Below are 22,361 nucleotides of genomic sequence, written 5' to 3' on the forward strand. Positions count from 1 at the left end.
TTTCATCAGTTGTGCTGTTGTTTTTAAATAAAGGTAGCGGTCTTTTTGTGTGCATAACGCTGTTGCCATCATTTATCACCTTGTTAGGCATGTCTTATTATGCAAAAGGTAGAATAAAGAGAGTAGTTACAACAAGGAATGAAGATAGAAAACATACTACAGAGTATAGTCAGAAGACACAGTAGAATGAGGGTCTAGCTATCAAGCTACTTCTTAGGATGAGTTAGTAAACCATGTCCCTGCCTCTAATGCTATATAAATAACAGTACCTCAACCAGACTAACCATCGAGTACGATAATAGCTAGAACCAGAGAAATTGCTTCAAGCTCTTTAAATTCTCCTAGAGCTCTGTGATAATATGCTTAAATCTTTACTCATCTATCTGCCACAGTAGTAGTTATGATATAAGGATGTCCTTAATAGGAAAGCACCTACGATGAACTGACTCACTGCAATCAACATCACCATGGCATTGTCGCCGAGAACACCCCATTCACATTTTCCCGTGGAGTGAGAAAGCACACAGCACATTTTCAGTTGCCATGCCTCCTCCCAATCCCCCATTTCTCTCTTTCATAGCCAACATCTCAACGCGTATGCAAAGCCATGGCGGACAATGGAGAGGGGAGCTCGACACCTCCTCCTGTATGGCACAGCAGAGTCCCCGAAGCGCAGCCTCCTCGAGTTCCATTCCCTCGCATCAACCCGCCGCCAATGCCTAGACCTGAAGACGTCCTGCCCGATAATTTTGAGAAACGGCCGGATATATACCCAGGAAGTACATGGCGAGGAAAGCGTGCGCCCTTTGGCCCGAAACACAACCTTCCCCAGTATGAGATGAACAAACATTGTACTCATGGCATTATGGTTCGCCGGTTTGTGGACGATCGTATACTTTGTCCCAACTGCGCTCGCCAACCCCTGCTAGGATGGTTGCTCCTCTGCGTCGAAGATCTCAATCAACCAACCGGTCCGGGGCTGTCCCAAGGAATTTCCAGGGCCATGATAGACGGTCATTACACCTTCAGAGAGAGAACGATCGTGAGGCAACAGAGGGCAATCGTGTTGCAGCATATGGAGCAAGAGTATGGGCCGGCAGCGGCTCCGTTTTCACGCATTGAAGTCATCCAGGGAGTCGAGCCGGGCGGCGAGGACAATGACAACGGCAATGATGGACTGCCCACAGAGAAAATTGATGATGTCCGTCGGCAGAATCATGTAGAATCAATGCCTTGCCCGGAACAACCTTCCAGGCAGCCGCGTCCAGCTTGCCGATTCTGGTGCTGCTACCATTGTAGGGATCATATCCCTGCGCGTGCCTTCATCCATCTTGACGGCTTTTTCAACGATCCATGTACTGCGATCACCCTTCCATGGGAGCTCAGCAACAGAAGGGTTTCCGACGCTAGGGTTGTCCGCAACTTGGACAATCATTACAAGCAGAGGGAGCATTTCTTCGGGCTACCGACACCTCCTTATACATCATCCGAAAGCATGAGTCTCGCAATAATGCAGCCTCACTTTATGCGCCTTTGCGCAATTGCATCACGGATTGATCTGCGTAGTCTTTGCGATCCGATGGAAGTCTCAGAATTTTCAAGCGCGGGTCTTATTGCCGAGCTCAGTGACAGCGGAGCAGCACATTCCTTTTTGAGCGGCGGCTCGAGAAGCATGTTGATAGCTTATGCTGGAGAGAACGCCATTGAGGCTGCTGAAGTACGGAGCACTCATGAGCGTGAAAGTGACCTTGATGTCGAAGTGGGCGATGATAATTATGGCTTGGAATCGCTATCTCGCAGTACGACTTTGGACATTTTCGATCTCGAATGAGCACGTCAGTCAATAGGCAACCAGCACACTGAGCGAAACAGTCTGATGCGAGAACGGAGCCAAAATCTGTTGGTTAAGTGAATCTAAGAGCCCTTGAGGATGCTGTTGAAGCTGTTCATAAGTACCTGGAACCTGTCTGATGATCTTATTCATTGGCTATCATTGTCATCATTCATCTTTGGCCAATAAAATCACAATGCAAGGATTGCTTGGGAAGCAATCTTGATTTCCCTAACAGGTTCGGGTCAAGCCAGAGTTAGGGAGACCTCTGGAGATACTACTCGTAGTCAGTTGACCTTATGTAGTAGCTTCGAACGTCACAAACCGACCTCTGCAGATCGAATGCAGAGTGAATTATGAGTATTCCGTATGCACCGTGGACTTGTGATTCTCCTTCTTGTTGAAGTTGGACGTCTTCGGTTTCATTATTGCACACTACCAGGTGTCCAGCTGCCCCTGCGCGCTCCGAATTCCGAGCCTCGGCTCCAGCGCCGTGAGCATAGATCCTCATCAGATGCTCCATACTACCAATCTCCTTAAATCTCAGAACTGCGACGCGACTTTCTCCACAACATTTTTTAAATATACTCAGACAGTCAGACACCACCATGCCAGACTCAGAAAAGACACTCGCTTCGTCAGAGCCCCCTGTGGCACCTGAAATTGAAGCGCCCAGTGTGGGGAAGCCCGTCAGCCCCGCGGGGATTTCACCGCCGGTGCCATCCTCTTCGGCGAGGAATGATACTCAACGCAAGCTGCTGGAAGGGCTCAAAGCGACAGACTACAATATTGAACGTCTAGACCGGTAAGTGAATGTCAATTCCAACGCCCTCTGCTATTGTCAAAGCGCGGTGCGACGCATATGTGCCTAACAACGAATACACTCCGTAGACTCCTATCCACAGCCTACGGTCAAGAACGAGTCTTCGCAGCTACCGGATATCTCACTCATGCACTTCATCATCTCATTACTTCTGCGCCATGGATCGCTGTACAGACGCGTCTGGGCCTTTTTGCCCGGTTGAACAACCATACGAAATCTACACGCAACACCACCGCTCCGTCCTCGTCGCCCCAATCCCGGCTCCTCGCCCTTTCCTCTCTCATGTCTGAGACCCGTTATACCATCCGGCTCTTAGGGCTAGTTCCCCTCTGGACATGGGGGTCAGCCACTCTGAAGTCACCACCTTCGGATCCCATTATTCGCAACTTGACCCTCGCCCAGGTGGCTGTGAACATGATATACCAATTCCTCGAGAACGTGGGCTACCTGGCATCCAAGGGTGTCATCTCGAAGAAATGGATCGAGCGATGGGGAGGCATCAACAAGTGGTACCTGTGGAGTATTCGGGCCTGGTTCGGCCATATTTTCTTCCAGTTCTTTGTGCTGTGGAGACAACTTGTCTTGCGTAGGAGGAAGATTGCAAGCGACCCGGCCAGGGCGCAGACGAAGGAGGGCCAGGAGGAACTGAGGGCGGAGATTCGTGCCTGGAAGAAGGCTCTGGTCAACAATGTGTGCTGGGCTCCATTGTGTCTTCACTGGTGTTTCGAAAGTGGCGTCGGCATCCCCAACAGTCTGTCGGGTGTGATTAGTTTCATGGCCGGCGCTTGGGGATTCTATGATCTCTGGGCTGCAACTGCGAAGTCATGATCGCGGTTTTCATGATTCACTCGTGTATAATTCTGCTCCGTTTTATTTGGTTTATATAGAGAGGTAGATATCATGGATGCAACTCTGTAACTTGCTATTCAGTCCAGTCTCAGTGGCTGTTGTTGGATTTTAGCTTTATCCAATCTATATTACCTCGGCGGGTCGACCAGCTCGTTCCTGTATCAAGAGTGAGAATGCCCCGTATCATCCATTATAATGGACGGCACGATGATGAAGGCATGCCAGCACCAGGCCTGGTTCAGTGCCAAGAACACTTGTTCCTATATTGATGCCTCAGGCACATAGCAAAGTATGCAGTGCGGCTGTCTGCCAGGGTGGCAAAACCCATGCATGAAGCTTAGCATCTGTGAAGCATTGTCATCTCAAAGGAAGCATGAAGACTGATAAGGACACGTAGTTACGCAGCATGGATTTCAAAGCAAACCTCCGTCCCTCTGGTGGTTGGATACGACCATCTTCCATTCGCTTCTTCCTTTGGGCGGTGGCGGCACCTGTGGCTGATGAACCTGAGGCGGCTTAAGTCATCAGTCCGACAGGCACCGAACCTATCGTCACCTCTTTAAACTGGAGCTGTTGCTGCCAACCTCCGAACCTCACATCCATCTCTCTTACATCCACCTACCACCTCTCTTCATTTCCCTTCGTCCCCCAGACACTTCATCTCGTCTGTCGGACTCTATAAACTCTCTCGACGTTTTCTTCAATTCCTTTCTCGCTTTTTTTCGTCTACTTGGCAGTTGAGCTCATCCGAGCGACGTCCTTGATACCTGCAGATCGTCTACGTTGCTTCAAGAGCTTATTCACACAACCACTGTATCTCAGTCTTCGTCAAAATGAGCGCAGAACCAGACCACGCTCATGATAAGAAGAGGGTGCACCTGCAGTACGTCCTTTGTTTCTCGGTTTTCCGTCTTACAGGGTCCTCATGCTAACGAACTAACAGCGACGCCTCGGGCGCCGAGAAGAAAGAGGTAAAGTTCTAGTGGCGTCGACAAGCGGTCAACATTAGTACTGACTCTTCAAACACAGGAGCTCGATACCTCTACAGCCATTCTCAGGAAGAAGAAGAAGCCCAACTCGTTGATGTAAGCACACCAAAGCTAATGGCTATTGAAGTGGCGGGCGTGGATACTGACTCAATTTGCCTAGTGTGACCGATGCCGTCAACGATGACAACTCAGTTATTGCCCTTTCTAACAATACTATGGAGACGCTCCAGCTTTTCCGTGGTGACACAGTCTTGGTGAAGGGCAAGAAGCGGAAGGATACCGTTTTGATTGTGCTTGCTGATGATGACCTGGATGACGGAAGCGCCCGCATCAACCGTGTCGTGAGACACAATCTGCGGGTCAAGCACGGTGACGTTATCACCGTTCACCCTTGCCCAGATATCAAATATGTAGGCTTGCCTTCAAATGTCCCCTCAACCGAAAACGGAAAACTAACTCTTCGTTTCTCTGCAGGCCAAGCGGATTGCCGTTCTTCCCATTGCAGACACCGTAGAGGGTCTGACTGGATCCCTTTTCGACGTCTACCTCGCCCCATACTTCCGCGAAGCCTACAGACCCGTGAAACAGGGAGACCTGTTCATGGTACGTGGAGGTATGAGACAGGTGGAGTTCAAGGTTGTTGAGGTCGATCCCCCGGAGTACGGTATCGTCGCACAAGATACCATCATCCACTGCGAGGGTGAGCCCATCCAGCGGGAGGATGAAGAGGGCAACCTGAACGAGGTCGGTTATGACGATATCGGTGGTTGCAGAAAGCAGATGGCACAGATCCGTGAGTTGGTCGAGTTGCCTCTGCGTCATCCTCAGCTGTTCAAGTCCATCGGTATCAAGCCGCCTCGTGGTATTCTGATGTACGGTCCTCCTGGTACTGGTAAGACACTGATGGCTCGTGCCGTTGCGAACGAGACTGGTGCCTTCTTCTTCCTGATCAACGGTCCCGAAATCATGTCCAAGATGGCCGGTGAATCCGAATCGAATTTGCGCAAGGCGTTCGAGGAGGCCGAGAAGAACTCTCCTGCCATCATCTTCATTGATGAAATCGATTCCATCGCCCCTAAGCGTGAGAAGACCAATGGAGAGGTCGAGCGCCGTGTCGTCTCTCAGCTCCTGACTCTGATGGACGGCATGAAGGCTCGTTCCAACGTTGTCGTCATGGCCGCCACTAACCGCCCCAACTCCATCGACCCTGCCCTCCGTCGTTTCGGCCGTTTCGACCGTGAAGTGGATATCGGTATCCCCGACCCCACTGGGCGTCTCGAGATCCTGTCCATCCACACCAAGAACATGAAGCTCGCTGAGGATGTCGATCTGGAGACCATTGCCGCCGAGACTCACGGTTACGTCGGTTCCGATCTTGCCTCTCTCTGCTCTGAGGCCGCTATGCAGCAGATTCGTGAGAAGATGGATCTGATCGATCTTGACGAGGACACCATCGACGCGGAGGTGCTTGACTCCCTTGGCGTTACAATGGAGAACTTCCGTTACGCCCTCGGCGTGTCCAACCCCTCTGCTCTCCGCGAGGTTGCCGTCGTCGAGGTTCCCAACGTTCGTTGGGAGGACATTGGTGGTCTGGAGGAGGTCAAGCGCGAGCTCATCGAGAGTGTCCAATACCCTGTGGATCACCCCGAAAAGTTCCAGAAGTTCGGCCTTTCGCCATCTCGTGGTGTTCTGTTCTATGGACCTCCTGGTACTGGTAAGACCATGCTTGCCAAGGCCGTGGCGAACGAGTGTGCTGCCAACTTCATCTCGATCAAGGGACCTGAGCTTCTGAGCATGTGGTTCGGTGAGTCCGAGAGCAACATCCGGGACATTTTCGACAAGGCCCGTGCTGCTGCCCCTTGCGTCGTTTTCCTTGACGAGTTGGATTCGATCGCCAAGTCCCGTGGTGGTTCTGTCGGCGACGCTGGTGGTGCCTCTGATCGTGTGGTCAACCAGCTTCTTACTGGTAAGTTTGACAAGCGTTGCGACACAATTGAACTATGACTAACAAATACTTTAGAAATGGACGGCATGACATCGAAGAAGAATGTCTTCGTCATTGGTGCTACCAACAGACCCGAGCAGCTCGATGCTGCCCTGGTTCGTCCTGGTCGTCTCGATACCCTGGTCTACGTGCCTCTGCCCGATCAGGCTTCTCGTGAGAGCATTCTGAAGGCTCAGCTCCGCAAGACCCCTGTCGCTCCCGACGTTGATATCCCCTTCATTGCCAGCAAGACCCATGGATTTTCTGGTGCCGATCTTGGATTCGTCACCCAGCGTGCCGTCAAGCTGGCCATTAAGGAATCCATTGCCGCTGATATTGAGCGCCAGAAGCAGCGTGAGGCTGCTGGTGAGGATGTCAAGATGGAGGATGAGGGCGAGGAGGAGGACCCGGTGCCCCAGCTCACCCGTGCTCACTTCGAGGAGGCTATGAAATCGGCTCGCCGCTCCGTCAGCGATGTTGAGATCCGCCGTTACGAGGCTTTCGCTCAGAGCCTGAAGAACTCCGGTGGCAGCAGCTTCTTCCGCTTCCCCACCTCGGGTGAGATCCAAAATAACGACACGTTCGGTGAAGCCGGCAATGATGACAGCCTCTACGACTAAATGGGTGTTCTCTAATGAGCTTGGTCCGTTTTCATTTACAGTCTCCTATCCTCTAGTAGCTAGATCTAGTCTCAGCTTATGACCCTGGGAATGTTGAACGGGATTCACCTGTTGACACGAATGCGTATCTATTGTTTTACATTTTGCTCACTTCCTTACGATAAAGATCCCTTGAGCTTGTATCTCCGCATACGCCTCATGTACGGGCGGACGAGGAAGATCGATACATGTGAGCTTGAGCAATCCTCTGTTATAGCTTAGAACGTAAATGAGAAAGTTGGTTCTTAAACCTTGTATAATGATCGGATATGGTATCAAATGACAAAATCCCGCCCCTCTAGACTCCCAGAAAGTGCGACCGAAAAACCGTAAGCCATGACGAACGCCTGCATGAGCCAAAGTAAAGGTATCCCCAGGAATGGAAGCGAAGAAAGTGACATGAAGCATACACTCAAAGTAGGACAGAAACCCTTGAAGGAACGCTTCATTTGGCCTGTTTCCCCGTCTTGGGCTTCTTCTCCGTCTTCTTGGTCGGACTTGTATCACCATTCTTTACCGACGGCTCCCGGGCCTTGGAGATCTTGGATTTCTCCTTCTCCCCCTCGGCCTCTAAGCTCCCCTTGCTCTCGGACACATGCTCGCTCTGATGCAGGGCGTTCAGATCCGGATCATCCTCTATGACAATCACCTCCCGCAACACCTCCTTGATGGCCCGTACCCCCTGCTCCACCACCGCCTTGGGAATCCGCACGTCCACCTCGTCTAGCTCGGCCCAGTCGTCCTCGCTGCTGTTGCTGTTGCTGTTCCCGTTCCCGTTCTGCGACGCTGCAGAGGGCGGCTTTATCCCCGCGGCGGAGGCGACGACCGCTTCGACGACGTCGTCGAAGCGGTCGCAGCGGCCGGCGCGGAGGAGCTCGAGGGAGAGTTTGCGGATCTTTTCGGTCCAGCCGAGGCGTTGGAGGGAGGAGAGAAGCGTTGCGTGGAGGTCTTCGAGGGCGGTGGTTGAGGCGAGGTGCGTTAGGAGATCGGTTTCGAGGGTTTCGGGCGTGAGGGTGTTCGGTGAGGAGGGGACGAGGTGTTGGATGGTGGTGGGGAGGTTGTGGAGGGCATTTTTCCTTCCTGTCACTTTCTTTCCTCTGAGGTTTTGGTTCTGAGTCGAACTTTTCTGCTGCTGTTGTGGTTGTAGTGGTGAGGCTGTCGGGGTTGAGGAGTCGGCGGCCGGTATCTAGTCTATTGGATAAATGGTAGGGAAGTTTTTCGGGTGAGGTGTGGACGTGCTTGGCGACGATGGTCGTTCAGTTACTCCGTAGTACTGTGGTTTTGCTTTTGATCCGTCCGATGAGATAGATAGGTTCCTGCCCTTTCTTCTTTGCTGCGGATTGATTGTATACTCCGTACCGCTGGTGCTGGCGCTGGCGCGGCGGTGGGGAGGTGGTGATGCGACGCTGTTCCAGCGGCGGGTACGGAGGATCTTGCTGCAGGATTGAATTGCGCTTTTTCTGTGACGGCGGCTTTTTAGTATTGAATGTAGTTCATGCCGCTATTGCGATTCGTGCCTTGTCAGGTTGACTCTTACCTTGGAGTTGTAGAGTGCTTGTTGGCGAGTACCGAGATTGATGACGCTGATACTTCGATTTCAGAAGAATTCGCTGCGGGCAAGGGCGGGAGATTGGGATCGATTCAGGACAGACTTGAAGTATAGTGGAAATGATAACATAGATATATCCATGCGGAAAGAAGGATTTGTATTATAAAGCAATAGACGCAAGCTCTATTGTGTTCATTCGAAGTGTAGGAGATTTCAGAGGACCTCGGTGTTGGGAGGCCAATTCCGCCGCCTTTTTTCCCGGAGCGTTGATTGAGGCAACGAGTCCCAGGACAATAGGTACTGAAATTGACAATGTTTACTTCTAGCAATATGAATCATCCTTGAAGACTTCTTTAGCATCATCCTCATCGTCAACATGGCCAATCTTCAAACCCATGTGCGATTCATTTGGTGTTTGAATTCCCACGGGAAAACGGGGCCTCAAGTATCACGACCAGTGACTCTATCATGATAAGGTACATTTCTGGACCTTGAGGATAAGCATTAAAAAAATGGCTTTCGAGTATCAACGCATTGACAACTATACACTCCAGAAGCTGTATGCATTATCCATCCATTGTTGGCGCTTTGGACGAACCCAAGCGCCAGAGTGGGTATCAGTTGGATTGGAATTTCTATTGACAATGCATCTACGGAGCATATTGCACAGGTCATTGTTATTGATCGAGTCAATGGAAAGATAAAGGTAATTAGAAAGACCACATTGCAGCTTCTTTGCTTTTATTGGGCAGATTGTCAATGAAAAGAAGATCGTGTTCAATAGTGAACAACAAGTATATATCATGCTGCTTTTCACTCCTGCCAGTTGACAGCCAAGGCGCCCACATGCTCATCCAACGTCTGCCATGGCTGACATCAATTGCCATACCTTCATCCTTAGGGAGGATCTACCGATTACGCTGAAGGATCGGACCGCTGACTAGGCGAAGTCGCGAACTGCTGATTCATCTGTATGCTGCACTAGATACTCCCCGGAGCACAGAGATGTTAAGGCCCGTCGACCAGAGACCGAGACTAATGCTAAATTTATGAACCAGACAGAACCTTGCTCTGTAGTCAATTAGCGCATGGAAGAGAGTCAATAGTCAAAAAAGAATCTCAATTAAAGAGGCATCAGAGAACAGCCCAGAATAGAAATGCAATATTAGCACGATGATAGCGGAGTATTGCGACTCTTTAGGCCCAAAATGTACAGGTCCCCGGCACTATTGATTTTTGACAGCGCCTATCATAAATAACATTGAGCATTATTGAAGATTTTATACTCTGTGGATACCATCAACGTTCAGTAGACTTTTGCCCCTGCGTATTGATGGATACTGGACCTTGGATAATTGGGGATGACTGAAACAAGAAGACAGTAGTTGGACTTGTGCAATAATCATTGAGGGTGTAACTTGACCACTAGTCCATCGAGGCCGTTGATAGCTTACTTGCCCCTTTTCCGATGCATTGATTGAAGGTACTAATGATCAACGACTAGGATACTAGACAGACCTGAGTCGGAGAAGGGATAGTCTTAGCGAGGATACGGGGGAAGCTCATGGAGGATGTGACATATTTGAACTCGGAACTCGGTAGCGAGAGCACGCCTAAATGAGTCATCCAGCAAGCTTCATTGGCAAGCAGAGTAAGGTAATGTCAATCATCGCCGTCATCGGTGTCACTTTTTTTGTTGCTTCGTCCTCAGTCAGGAACAGCTTAATCAAGAAGCAAGGGGGGTCCAGACCAGGGTCACGTGCAACGCTCCAACTTTAGAAGCGCTGACCAGTGCCACTCCTTTTTCGGATTGGTCATTAATAAGGTACCTTAGCAAGGAAGAAAAAGAGTTACTCCACGTCCCAGATCAGGTACTTCCACTAGGTAGATAGATTGTTCCTTAGGTCTTAGGTACATACTCGAGGAAGAAACTATCATCACTCTCTGTTTTTTATTTATTCATCTTCCTTGACATTTCCTCCTCTTCACCTTCTTCCCTCAATTCCTGCTCGTGGAATAAATACCACTCTTCTGTTAATTTACTGTTCGTCCCGTTTGGGAGAAGATCCGCTCCTCCCCCCGCTCTCTCTCACTCTCCAACCGCTACTGCCTTGGTGGCCTCAGGAACATATTCTTCGGTCCCAACCTCGACTATACCTCTCATCGTGACGAAACCCGCTATCTGGACATACTACCATCTTACGAAGGATCATACTTCAGTCGCTGGCCCTCACGAACCTACCTCCCTTCCGTTCCGTCCCCGCATCTCGACGATTCCTCGCTGCCTCTAACCGCCATTGTTCCCCGTCCATGTGGCTTACCTGCTTCGCTCAGCTGCCCTCATCACTTGCATCAGCCCCCGACCTCGCTTAATCGCAACTCTGGATGACCTCGACTGTGATCTTCTAAAGCAGACCAAATACTGTCTCATAATCTATGCACCCCGTCTTCTCACTTTGCAGTCACTCTTCACAGTATTGTTGCTGCAAAGCCGACTCTCTGGGCCGACGTCCACTCCATTCCTCTTCGCTCCCGTGGACGTCATTGTCGGCTCCCTAGCCTCCTTCCTTGGACATGTCTCTGCATACATCCTATCATGCGGACTCCGACGCGGATGACGAGTACGAACGGAGTGTGATTACCTCCCCTCATCTAGCGACCGACTCCGAGGCCTCTCCCTCCGACTCCGAATTCCCTTCAGCCGAACATACTCCAAGGACATTTGCAAACCCTGAGGAAGACCCTCGATCTCCGAAGACTATCATTACAGAGTGGACCGCTGAGGAATGCGCAAACTGGCTTGCCGCCCTCGGTCTCCGTCAGTACTGCGCAACTTTTCTTGGTAAGTTGGGCCGCCTAACAGAAAGAACAATTGGGACCATTAGACAGAGTTCTGGAGCGTGGGGAAAGCTACTAACCTCGTGGTAGAGAACGAAATTGTCGGCGAAGCGCTCATTGCGCTCAAACACGAGGAATTGAAAGAGATGGGAATCACCAGCGTTGGGCACCGATTGACCATTCTGAAGAGTGTATACGAGACTAAAGTCAAGCAAGACATTCCCCTGGACCCTGACCACTACATACCTCTTTGTAAGTACCCTTCCATGCTGACGTGGGTGTTTGTTCTAACTGTCTGCCAGCGGCGGACCAAAGCATGAACGAAACGGCCACACAAGAGGATATTGCTCGTTTGATACAGTCCATCCGGTTACGAGACGAAAAAATCGTTAGCGTCGAGTCTGAGTTGCGGCGCGTTGCAGACGAGTATCGCCGGCTTCGCGAAGAGCTTCTTCCTGTCTTCAAAATGGCCAAGGATCGATCACAACCACTGCCCCCTCCGTCATCCGCGGGCCCAGGAGCCGATGGCCACTACGAAGGCCAAACCCTTGTGTCACCCCCCGGAAGCACCTTGATTGAGCGTGCAGCGTCCGGAATCTCTCGGACTTTCTCCAAACGCGTCTACACTGGGGGTAGCACACCAAAAACCAACTCGCCTACGCATATCCCTCCATCGATACACGAAGGACGACCGTACAACGACAACGGTGGACTGGACCCTTCTGCTGCCGCGAATTCATCCCATCTTAGCGCCTTGAATGGCAAGCCACAGTTGTCACCGGGCATGCCATCGCCGACTTCTCCTGGTGCTCACTACGGTGCTCATCAGACGCTGGCATCACGTTCTTACACACAACCCAATTCGGGTCGCACAGGCTATGATCATCCAGAAGATACTCCGACGGCACAATCACGTCCCGATCGGTTGAATCCCACCCCCACACAAGCGTCACGCCCTGATGTTCCCACTCGGTCCGATTCCCGAGCGGGTGCTGATCCACCTAGCGTCGAGATCTTCAAGTCATTCCGTGTTTCGATGGATGACCCTTGTCATAAGGTTCTTCCCGCCGCACTCAAGAAGTACAATATCAATGCCGATTGGAAGCAGTATGCACTGTACATCGTGTATGGTGATCAAGAGCGATGTCTAGGACTTGAGGAGCGGCCGCTTATTCTCTTCAAGCAACTCGAGAAGGAGGGAAGAAAACCGATGTTCATGCTACGAAAACAGCTGCATCCCATTGACAACGCTTACACCAGCGGGGGCTCTGCCCCCAATAGTGCAGGTTTCGAGGGCAGACAAGGCCAGATCAACCTACCCGGCGGCGTTTTGTGATGCAAACGTGCGTATAGACTGCTCGAAGAAGAAAAATGAACCGAAAAACGAGTGTCGCGACATCCGAACTGTTGCTTGATATACCCCCTTCCCTGATACCCTCCTTGACGGCGATCACGCGTTTCTATTATCTCTTCTTCGAATTTACAATCTTCATTTCATCTTCCGCACCCTTGGGCTTGGCTTTGTTATATAAGCGGTGTTTGGTGTTGCAGAGAATCTGGAAAGGTAAAATAAGCAGAGGCTGGTTTGGCATGGTTCAGCATTCTACTACATCACATATGCATATTTGCTCCTTTTCTTCTTAACTTTTGTCTTCTTGGTCTTTCCTTACAGCCTTTCTTCTACATAATTCTCATCATTTCTTGTTCACTATCCATTCTATCCTATCATCTCTAGCCATACTCATCTTCCCTGCGCAATGAACAACGGTTGCATGGACATCATTTCTCTTCAGGAAGGATCTTACTTCTGAACAGGGGACAAGTCATAAATCTGTCCAACTCGCCTGCCTGGACCTCCTCGGATTGCCTCAGCCTTGCACAAAAGCAAACCCAGCCTGTCAGCTACCATCCTCGATATCCAACAACTTCTCAGGATGAATTGATAACAAAAAGAGCAAGGAAAAAGGGAAAAAAAAACATACAACAGCCGGGATTCGCTGGTGGTCACCCACCCAACTACTAACCGGCCGGCGTGTGGCTTAAGTACGGCTGAGCGGACGGGAAGCCCTGTTTTCCACACCCTGTGGTCGTATGTGCTGGAATATGAAGCTCTAAGAATTATATCGAAAGATCATGGATGAGATATAGGCGCTGGAGTCGAAGCATGCTGTTGAATCTTAAAATCTACGATCTAGTTGGAAGCACAGTAACCAAATCAGCAGACCTTATTCGCATCTGAAAATTTGTGGCCTCATAAACAAGACAATCAACGTATTGATTGGAAATTTTATCTGCTTATATACAGAATAGATTCCATATTCAAAACCTCTATTGTCTACTTGATCGAGCCTGGAATCACAACAATTGGGATAAGTTACCACTATGGCTATGTATATGAACACCTTGGACTGACGAGGACATCGCCCGGAAGTATTTCTGGCCCAGCACCATTATATTTCTGTAGAAAAACAATTCTAAATCGTCTAGGTCCCTGTAATTCCCTGAGAAGCAACGGCAAACTGCAGCATAAATGTGCAAATGCGGTGAGTGAGAACAGCTTCAAGGATATTGTCGCAACCGTCGCTCTGTATGGCAAGCGAGGAAACTTCCATCCCGGCACACCTTTCGTTTTCGTAGCATCTTTCGTAGCCGATGTAGTCTCCCCAACGAGCCGAAGTCCTCCAGATTGCTAGTTCTATGAAGGTGGATCGCAATTCGCGAATACTTTCCTCAAGCACCTATCTCGCACAAGCCCATTTCAGTTCCCTCTACCAGAAAGATAGCTGCTCGAGATGCCCAAGGAAAATTCCAGCATCGCTTTCCCAGACACCCTCGCCTTGAGCATAAGCTTCGCTTGTGTTGTATCCATTAGCGCCGGGGAGTGGGCGGAGCTCACTTGCTCTTATCAACTGGTCCGATATTAAATTGCGCTTGCCGAGTCGGTATATCCAGCTTAACCTGCTGGAATTAGTCCAGTCCACTATATTCACTTTTCCAAACATCGAATGCTGTGGTGTTCTTGCCCACTTCTACAACTTCATGAATGCTAATTGGGATGCCAGACTGTTGCCCAGGCTGGGGACGCCAAAGGGCTGCTCCACGGTAGGGCCTACGACCCATCCCATGAATTCATCAATCCATTCGAGAGATAGAGCCAATATCCATAATGGCCACCAGATATCCCAAATTCACCCCACTGGCGCTCAAAGTATCCTCGGAATTGACCATGGATCGATTGCAATTTCCCCATAGTTCACAGTGAGCGTGCCATTCAGACGTAGAGTCGGGTTGCCCTAAAGCGACAAGCTTGTGAGTGGCGGAAAGAATTTTGTTCAGTGTTGGGTGACTCGTGCCCCGTACCAAGACTACCCCGGAATAATCCTCCGGGAATCATTGCTATTGCTCGATAGGGTAATACCACCACCTCCTCCGACGTACAGATTCTTGCCAGTTGGGTTAACGTGTACAATGAGCTACGCCCCAGCATAGTTTGCGGAGACGGTCAAGTCAGTGTAATTGTCGGATCCACGAGGACTGGTCAGATTCTGGATTCCCGAACGGAAGGTAAGAAACTCCATGCTTCCACTACCAGGAGCGAAAACAGTTCGCGCCAGTGGATGAGAGATCCTGGAGATCTTCTACCCTGTGGTGCTGCCGCGGAAAAAGTTCGGTGCTAAGGTTACATGGTACTTGCGATCCGTCCATTGCAGTCGACCAGAAAGGAAGAAGTAGCTTTTTGCCCGTCAGGAGCCCGATGCCCAATGCATGATTGCGAGGAACAAGACATGCCTTTTCAAGTTGTTGGGATTCTCCTCGTCAAGCCAGACCATAGTCTTTCGAACATCATAGCGACCGGCGTGGGTCTTTCATTAAGGTCAGCGTCGTAGGCTTCAGGAGATCCGGCAAAACTCACCCCATCGTTATCAACTGTGCTGAGCGGGAATTTCGGTGGTACAAAGGAGGGCACTTTGAATCGTCGACAGTTCGACAGCACTTAGAATCGCCACAAGGGCGATGAGCTCGGATATAAAAGTCTATAATGCAAAGCGATGAAGCCGCTTATATAGTCTTAGTAAATGAGCCGAGCGAAATTGCAGGCACTCGCAATGATCACCGTGAATTTACTGATGGAATAGTTTGGTCATTTTTGTATCCTTTACCTAGCGTGGATTAGTGTATATCCGTCTAAATTATACTACAGGAAGCAGTGAAAACTCCCAGTATAACAGGCGCCAAGCATGTCATAGTACTTGTTTCATTCTCTAAGTGGAGTATGCTTCGTGAAAGGTCCCCATATGTTGCGGGGCGGCAAAGGAGGATGTTGCACAGGCCACCATCATATCTGATTGGAACCTAATTTGATCTGCTCCGTACTCTACATATCCTTTCGTGGCTACTGCGCGCCAATTCCTGGGCTGTTGCGGGCGGAGCACGTTCCAGAGAAGTGTTGTATCATTGCGAACATGCTAATGGCTACTAATCCATAGTGGATCAGCTGCGATGGAGTAACGTTTAAGTTTGTCCTTCGTACTCGTATCCATTGCTGAATTTAGGAAATGCCGCTGTGGCTATGGCTGCGAGAACGAGGGCCTTCTCAACTATGATATTCTTGAAGTATCCTCCGCAATCCTTTTTCTCCTTTGCTCCAGGGATTAAAAATAAAGGTAACCCTAATGGCTTCTCGAACTAAGAGAACTGCGTCCATCGAGCATTCCCCAGAGAAAGTGGACCCGGTCAGTCTCCTTCCGCCCAGTATTTCCTCTCTCCATGTTACTAATACGCCAATAGGCAGAGGCATCCTCATCATGGACCACCACCGCTCGTTCCTTCGGCCGCTGGGTCCTGACGCCCCTGGGGTTTGCAATATCGGTCTACGGCCTTAATGTAATTGCATGGGGTGGGATGTTATTCCTACTAATGTGCAACGCCGCACCAGCAATGTGCCATCCCAGCTGCAATGATCTGTACTCCTCTCGCCGGATCTGGATCGAGATCGACTCGCAGATCCTCAATGCGCTTTTTTGCGTCACAGGGTTCGGACTTGCGCCCTGGCGGATTCGGGATCTCTACCTGTGGTGCCGTTGGCGACTAGGCCGGGGGCCAGGAAACCGGCGGAAATGGTTCGATCGTCTGGCAGAGATTCACGCGAATTGGTTCTACCAAGGGCCCCAGCCAAATGGGAGTCCTCTACTTACTACAACTCAGGATACCTCCTCTAAAGGGCGAAGTCCTTCGCCTACTCCCGGGTGGAAACTACATGTGGTAATATGGGGTAATATCTTGAATACTGCCTTTCAGGTCTGCCTTGCTGCTTGTATGTGGGCGATGAATCGATTTAACAGGCCAAGTTGGACTACTGGGCTCTTTGTCGGTCTTGCTTGTGTGGCGGCTGGAGTTCCTGGGATTCTGATGTGGTTGGAGAAAAAACGGATCAAGAAAGCCAATGAACACCCAGGGGCTCTGTTGTTGAAACCGCTTTCCACACAATATAGTTTACTGGGCGACAGATCTCATACAGCAGGATCAGGAAACAACATCACAGAAGCAGCATAAGAAGCTTTGCGTGAGCGAAGAGCAGACTTGTCAGGGCTGGGAGTCTTGCTGGGGCGTTGGAGGACAGTCTGAAGAAGGATCAAGATATGAGTAACGAGGATTTGAGGGAGATTGTACCGCAATAGCCAAGGAACATGCAAACTACAGCCTCAACTTTAGGAAAGAGCCGGCCATACATCTTCGCCTACGACAACAGAGCTTCAAAGAAGGCACCCATCTCTCGAAAATACGTGGCATTTAGCAATTGAACAGGAACTTCAGAACATGTCATGAGTCGCGTGAGCACCGGAAGAGCCTCAATGTGGTTTCCAAGACAGTCGTCTCGCGAATCAGGAAAGATATGGTAGCATTATATAAGAATACTAAACATAGAGAGCAAAGGAAGTATGTACACTGACAAGATAACTATCTACTAAGCGAGGTGATGGATACCACGAGTCTGTGTTCGATAATTTTATTGTCCCAGATTTTGACAACCCAGGCAGCAAGACAGGATGCATAGGCATTGTGATGTATGACCAGCAACACTCGATCTGGCGCCCCCGGAACTACATGATCGAAAGATCGCGGTCGTACGACCAGCACAGGCAGAGGACCGCCAAATGGTGTCCACAACGGGTGCTGGACCCCGATGGTCCTCTTACAACGTTGCTGCGGCCCCATTGTCTACAGACCCCTCGATTTTATTTGGTAAGTTTTATAGAATGTCACCCTCAATGGTTTGCCCGTCATTTCCAATATTCTCGGTCAGTTCTCGATCAGTTATCATACTTTACGCAGTGCGCTGATGCCTGCCCTCAATGCAGACGTTAGCGTCTCAGAGACGGTCAAGGGCTCAAGGCCACTCACTACTGGGTGGGGATGTGGCTACCGAAGCCGAAGAACGCTTAGCGCCGCAGTGTTACCGTAATGACTGCGGTCAGTCTAGTGAATGTAGTGTTGATATTGACGATGGTAAGGTTCCTCCTGCAATCGGATGCTATCACAGTAGGCAGCGTAACGTTTTAGGGTATCCGGCGTGGCCCATAAAGTGGTGTTATCATCATCGGAGGGCAGCGGCGTCATGTTTCTGAATGATTGAATGGAGGCCCCCAGAGATGTAAGATCTGCTATGTACATGGAATATACAGTTTCGGACGCTGGTACCCGCCCATATTGACACTGGCGTCTCCACTATAAGATGGAATCTCGGACCCAAGGAAGATAATGTTGATATGGCGTTGAGAGCAGCGCTCTGTCGTGCATGCCCAGTCAAAAGGTCATGCCTTCCCCATTGCCGTTAAGCCTTATCGACAAATTGAAATCCGAAGAGGGGATGGGTTCGCATTGTATATCAACTGCGATGGCGGGAACACGGACTTCAATTACACCGTCGCAGATGTCATTCTTGGTACCAACGACGGCTGTCAGATTATCCAAGACAAGATTGCCAACAATGCCTGGCCTAGGATGCAGGCCGAAGACGGGATTAGTTTCCCACTCAGCAAAATCACAAGCCTGCTTGATAATGGGTGTTAAATTAATTAAGGAATTGGATGATTGTTCTAGGTGTATATTTTCCAGGTGCGTAGTCAAGCTGGTATCCATCTGCACACTCACAAGGTTGACCACCTGTGTGCTTATTGGAGAGAAAAGCCCTGCTACAATGAGCTTCATGGCAGGAATGACCAAGAGATATGAGGCGGCTGAGGTAAATAGCATAGTATTCATCCATCCAGACCCTAGCCCAGAGAGCCGCCTATGGAGAGTTAAATTGTCTGTGAAGATGGTTTGATTGCTGGGCCTTTTCTGTAAGACATTGAAAGGTGCCTGTGCTTGTGCTGCGGCACCCACACCGTCAATTTGGACGCCAGCTCTGAAAGACCCAACCCCCATCCACTGCTCTTGCAAACCCAATCCGAGGTCCTTGTTCACCATGCCTCTCCTCAAACATATCCTCTACCTCATTTACAGGCCTTGCCATGCGTACTTCAAACAGCGCCGCTACTAACGCAGGAATACTCAGGCGCGCCTGTGCCTCTCCTGTATTGCCCCGAACAGCTATCAGAGCTACAATGGTGAGGATAATGCCCAGCAACACAAGCAGCAGATTTGCGGCAACCAGGGCGAATAGTGGCGCTTTGGGAACGCGCGCAACAAGAATCCGTTCTCGCCCTTGGGACGCCAAAGCGGCGCGTGGCTCGAATGCGCCTGACGCAACTGCCAAGGCGGTTTGACTATATGCTAGTGCAAACTGATCTGCGATCTCTTGTGCGGAGTTGCCCAGCCCTGCGATGCTTGCAGCCTGAATGAGATTTGGGTTCCCGACGTCTGTGTGGCGCTGTGTGCCTTGCACGATAAGCGTCGTAGATCTATTAGAGTTGCTAAGCTTCCAGTTCTTGATGGTGCCGTTGATGGAAGAGTATTCGACGTCGTAGACGGTGGATGTGCAGCCCACCGCCACGATAGTAGCGCCGCCGTGTCCACCGGACAGAACCTCCGGGTCGTTCTGCAGGGCTGCCGGGCGCGCGTTTCGCATATTCGCTAGGATCATGGCGGAGTAGTAATAGGGGTTGCCAATCAAGGTTTTGTCCGTGTTATTGTTAGAGCCAGCTGAGTCTGTGAAGTAGGCCATGGTGACGGAGTTGGACGCGCCCACGGCTGTGTTGACGGCCCCTTGGAACGCAAATGGGCAGTTGTAGGTGGTGTGAACTCCGGAGACATCATTGGGGTTCGCGCACTGGGAGGTCATGGGAGAACATTGCGAGTGTATGGCATACGTTGAGACGGTGTAGTCGAGAAGCGATAGGCGAGATTTTTCCGGGCTCGCGATGTATGCGTACTGATCTTGACCCGCAGAGTAGATTTGGATTGTCATTGTATCTGAAATGTTGGAGAGAACTTTCATCGGGTCGGGGTTAAGTAGGACATCGCCTGAGGCAGGGTTGTTGAGGTTGCAGCTAAGGAGAGTGCTGTCGACGTTCGTGCAATTCTGGTACACGCCGAATCCAAGACCTGAGGCGTCGGAGTTTGCGTTTACTTGGATGAAGTTGACGGTTTTGGTAGTGAAGTGAAGCCAGGTGTCGGTGACGAGGACAACCGTGCTTTTTCCTTGTTAAACTAGCAAACTCGGTAGTATTTCTACAGACTGAAAAACACGCACCTTAAAACAATGCCGACGGTCAACACGGTCGTCAGACTCTTGATCGCTCTTACCTGGCGCTCGCGCCTTCCTCTCCAGCCAAAGGAATACATCAACCAGCTCCAAAGGGCAGAGAATGAGCCGCTCGAAACCATGCGGACAATCAATGAGAGCTGAAAAGGTGTTGGTAGCTGCGCCACCTCATGGTTTTCCGAGGCCGTCAACAGACCCTTCGCAACGGGGTAAGACACCAGAGCGACACCGAAGCCAACTAATATTGGAGCGATAGTGCTAGACCACGAGGCAACGGTGGTGAGTGTGGTTGCACTTATTCGGACAAAATAGACGCTTGGATCATTCTGGGTGGAGCCAAATGCTAGATCACTGGAGCTAAAGTCGTTTTGTGTAATGCGATGATGAAAGACCAAGCCGAGCAGAAGGCCGGAGAAGATTAGCATCGGCAATGTCATAACAGTGAACGCGATGAGAATCTCCTGGATACGCCCCTGCATCCGCTTCGCCCCTCTATCGGGAGCCAGAGGTAGAGTTGAGCATGCTCCTCCCTTGTCCATATCTTCAGAGGTGACCATCTGGGTATGATTAGGAAGTATGGAGTCTAACTATCGCGGTTCAAGACACCATATCTGATGGCAATTGAGGGTATTTGTGTAAATTGATTGACAAGACTGCGGCTGAGGAAAACAAGGTGCTCGCCAAATTTTGTCGTGACAGTAAACGCCCACATAGACGCCACCAGAGCCTAGCCCACAGAGACCCCACGTCTAAACACTCTACAAATGATGCATTGCCTGTAATCCAAGAATCGGAACTACAGGACCCTCCCGAGTACGAGATGACCTGACTGCGTGACCATGATAAGGTTTCTTTTGGTTTGAGGTATTGGTGGTAGACGGCTAGGGGAGGTGCGGATAAGCGAGTGGCTCTGACAACTTATAGCGCAGAGAGGAGAAGAATAGGCTTTGTTCTGCGAGGTTCCTTCTAGAGTCGCTGTCCTAAATAAAGGAAACACCTTTTTGTTCTTTTTCTATTCAAGCTTATATGATTCTCTCTGCTTCTGTTATGACATTTCCTTTCATGATGCTATTCCCAACCGTTAGTGTTCCTCTGGCAGAACAACCTCTTACCATCAGGTAGTTGGTGGTGAAGTGGGAGTGGTTCCACAGCTGCTCAGAGGCCTTCTACATGCTGCACTAACTTCATACCCCTCTCTGATATCATATCTGCTGAACCTCCTTTGCATTCAGCTGAACCCTTTGATCTCCGGGTAGGCTACATGGAGGAGTATGGTAAATAGAGCGCCTCCTTTGCTTGTCAAGGGCTCCTTAAGAAACAGTCTTGCAACAATGAGACCTGTTACTTTCTTCCTTACCTGACTGACAGGCCGTCTAACCTGCAAGTAGATTCTGTCTTAACACCAGAGGTCTTATAGCGAGAACATCAGCCACTTTAGTGACCCTACTAAGCCCCTTAAAAGCGCCATCAGCTACGCTATGTACTATCACCTAAAAAGCAAAGCTTAAGACTTAGAATTAAATGTTATCTGGAGCACTTCTTCAGCCTGTGATCCTTCAAGTTAGCATTCAATCAAACTTTGTAGTAGCTTATCTACGGACTCACAAGTCTTTATCATCACGACAGCGCTATCCTTTGAAAAACTCATGATCAATCATTACCTAGCATTTTAAACTTACTATTAGTACTCGATTTTATATTGAAAGTAAGATACTGTTGATCCTAGGGCGGGGAAAAAGGGGAAGCTTGAGACGAAAACCAATCCTATAACATAAATGTTTGTTAGAATAACTCAGGAGCATCTTCTATTCAATAGCCTGGTATTCATAGACTCAGAATAGCAAGCTGGATAGACGCCTTGGGGCCCATATTTATGGCCTGACTCAATTTAAACTGGGAGAGTGAATGATCTAGGTGAGAGTCCTTACCCTATTCTCACCTCCTCTCACCTCGTTCTCACCTCTGTCACCACAGTCTCCAGACTTCTCACCCATATCACCCACAGTCACCCTAAGATCTCCGACGCCATTTTAAATATAACATGCAAGACCACATCCTCCATGCAGTATTTTTACCGGTGATTTACTTTTTGTACCCAGAGGATGCTTGAGTATGACTGCATCAGCATCCGG

General features: G+C 50.0%; 7 protein-coding genes across 7 annotated transcripts; 5 read left to right on the top strand and 2 right to left on the bottom strand.

Annotated features, from left to right (window-relative positions):
- Window positions 1-338: 338 nt before the first annotated feature.
- Window positions 339-2,135, top strand: P174DRAFT_52004 (uncharacterized protein). Its single transcript, XM_024832369.1, has one exon. It carries the CDS (start codon window positions 608-610, stop codon window positions 1,829-1,831), a length of 1,224 nt encoding a protein of 407 aa, XP_024688189.1. The 5' UTR covers window positions 339-607; the 3' UTR covers window positions 1,832-2,135.
- A 239-nt stretch (window positions 2,136-2,374) lies between these two features.
- Window positions 2,375-3,593, top strand: P174DRAFT_448051 (uncharacterized protein). The gene is made up of 2 exons (XM_024828727.1): window positions 2,375-2,636; window positions 2,723-3,593. The coding sequence occupies exons 1-2, from the start codon at window positions 2,440-2,442 to the stop codon at window positions 3,480-3,482; spliced, it is 957 nt and encodes a 318-aa protein (XP_024688190.1). The 5' UTR covers window positions 2,375-2,439; the 3' UTR covers window positions 3,483-3,593.
- A 317-nt stretch (window positions 3,594-3,910) lies between these two features.
- On the top strand, window positions 3,911-7,375 carry cdc48 (AAA family ATPase CDC48). Its single transcript, XM_024826443.1, has 6 exons — window positions 3,911-4,386; window positions 4,447-4,474; window positions 4,533-4,588; window positions 4,653-4,902; window positions 4,967-6,458; window positions 6,513-7,375. Exons 1-6 carry the CDS (start codon window positions 4,337-4,339, stop codon window positions 7,094-7,096), a joined length of 2,460 nt encoding a protein of 819 aa, XP_024688191.1. The 5' UTR covers window positions 3,911-4,336; the 3' UTR covers window positions 7,097-7,375.
- A 205-nt stretch (window positions 7,376-7,580) lies between these two features.
- On the bottom strand, window positions 7,581-9,062 carry P174DRAFT_457002 (uncharacterized protein; the record flags this gene model as incomplete). The annotated part of the gene is made up of 2 exons (XM_024829490.1): window positions 7,581-8,215; window positions 9,005-9,062. The coding sequence occupies 2 exons, from the start codon at window positions 9,060-9,062 to the stop codon at window positions 7,581-7,583; spliced, it is 693 nt and encodes a 230-aa protein (XP_024688192.1).
- Window positions 9,063-11,258: 2,196 nt separating this feature from the next.
- On the top strand, window positions 11,259-12,858 carry P174DRAFT_417246 (adaptor protein STE50; the record flags this gene model as incomplete). The annotated part of the gene is made up of 3 exons (XM_024824591.1): window positions 11,259-11,526; window positions 11,613-11,774; window positions 11,825-12,858. 3 exons carry the CDS (start codon window positions 11,259-11,261, stop codon window positions 12,856-12,858), a joined length of 1,464 nt encoding a protein of 487 aa, XP_024688193.1.
- Window positions 12,859-16,195: 3,337 nt separating this feature from the next.
- Window positions 16,196-17,092, top strand: P174DRAFT_400704 (DUF2985 domain-containing protein; the record flags this gene model as incomplete). Its single annotated transcript, XM_024823908.1, has 2 exons — window positions 16,196-16,255; window positions 16,311-17,092. The coding sequence occupies 2 exons, from the start codon at window positions 16,196-16,198 to the stop codon at window positions 17,073-17,075; spliced, it is 825 nt and encodes a 274-aa protein (XP_024688194.1). The 3' UTR covers window positions 17,076-17,092.
- A 1,820-nt stretch (window positions 17,093-18,912) lies between these two features.
- On the bottom strand, window positions 18,913-20,786 carry P174DRAFT_417248 (uncharacterized protein; the record flags this gene model as incomplete). The annotated part of the gene is made up of 2 exons (XM_024824592.1): window positions 18,913-20,158; window positions 20,218-20,786. 2 exons carry the CDS (start codon window positions 20,784-20,786, stop codon window positions 18,913-18,915), a joined length of 1,815 nt encoding a protein of 604 aa, XP_024688195.1.
- Window positions 20,787-22,361: the final 1,575 nt, after the last annotated feature.

The sequence above is a fragment of the Aspergillus novofumigatus genome, assembly GCF_002847465.1.
Source record: "Aspergillus novofumigatus IBT 16806 chromosome Unknown P174scaffold_1, whole genome shotgun sequence".
Lineage (NCBI taxonomy): Eukaryota > Fungi > Ascomycota > Eurotiomycetes > Eurotiales > Aspergillaceae > Aspergillus > Aspergillus novofumigatus.

Coding starts and splice junctions, on each gene's coding strand:
- P174DRAFT_52004 (XM_024832369.1), top strand. CDS start 608: ATGGCGGACAATGGAGAGGGGAGCTCGACACCTCCTCCTGTATGGCAC.
- P174DRAFT_448051 (XM_024828727.1), top strand. CDS start 2,440: ATGCCAGACTCAGAAAAGACACTCGCTTCGTCAGAGCCCCCTGTGGCA. Junction 2,637..2,722: donor AATATTGAACGTCTAGACCG/GTAAGTGAATGT, acceptor TACACTCCGTAG/ACTCCTATCCACAGCCTACG.
- cdc48 (XM_024826443.1), top strand. CDS start 4,337: ATGAGCGCAGAACCAGACCACGCTCATGATAAGAAGAGGGTGCACCTG. Junction 4,475..4,532: donor CGGGCGCCGAGAAGAAAGAG/GTAAAGTTCTAG, acceptor CTTCAAACACAG/GAGCTCGATACCTCTACAGC. Junction 4,903..4,966: donor CTTGCCCAGATATCAAATAT/GTAGGCTTGCCT, acceptor GTTTCTCTGCAG/GCCAAGCGGATTGCCGTTCT.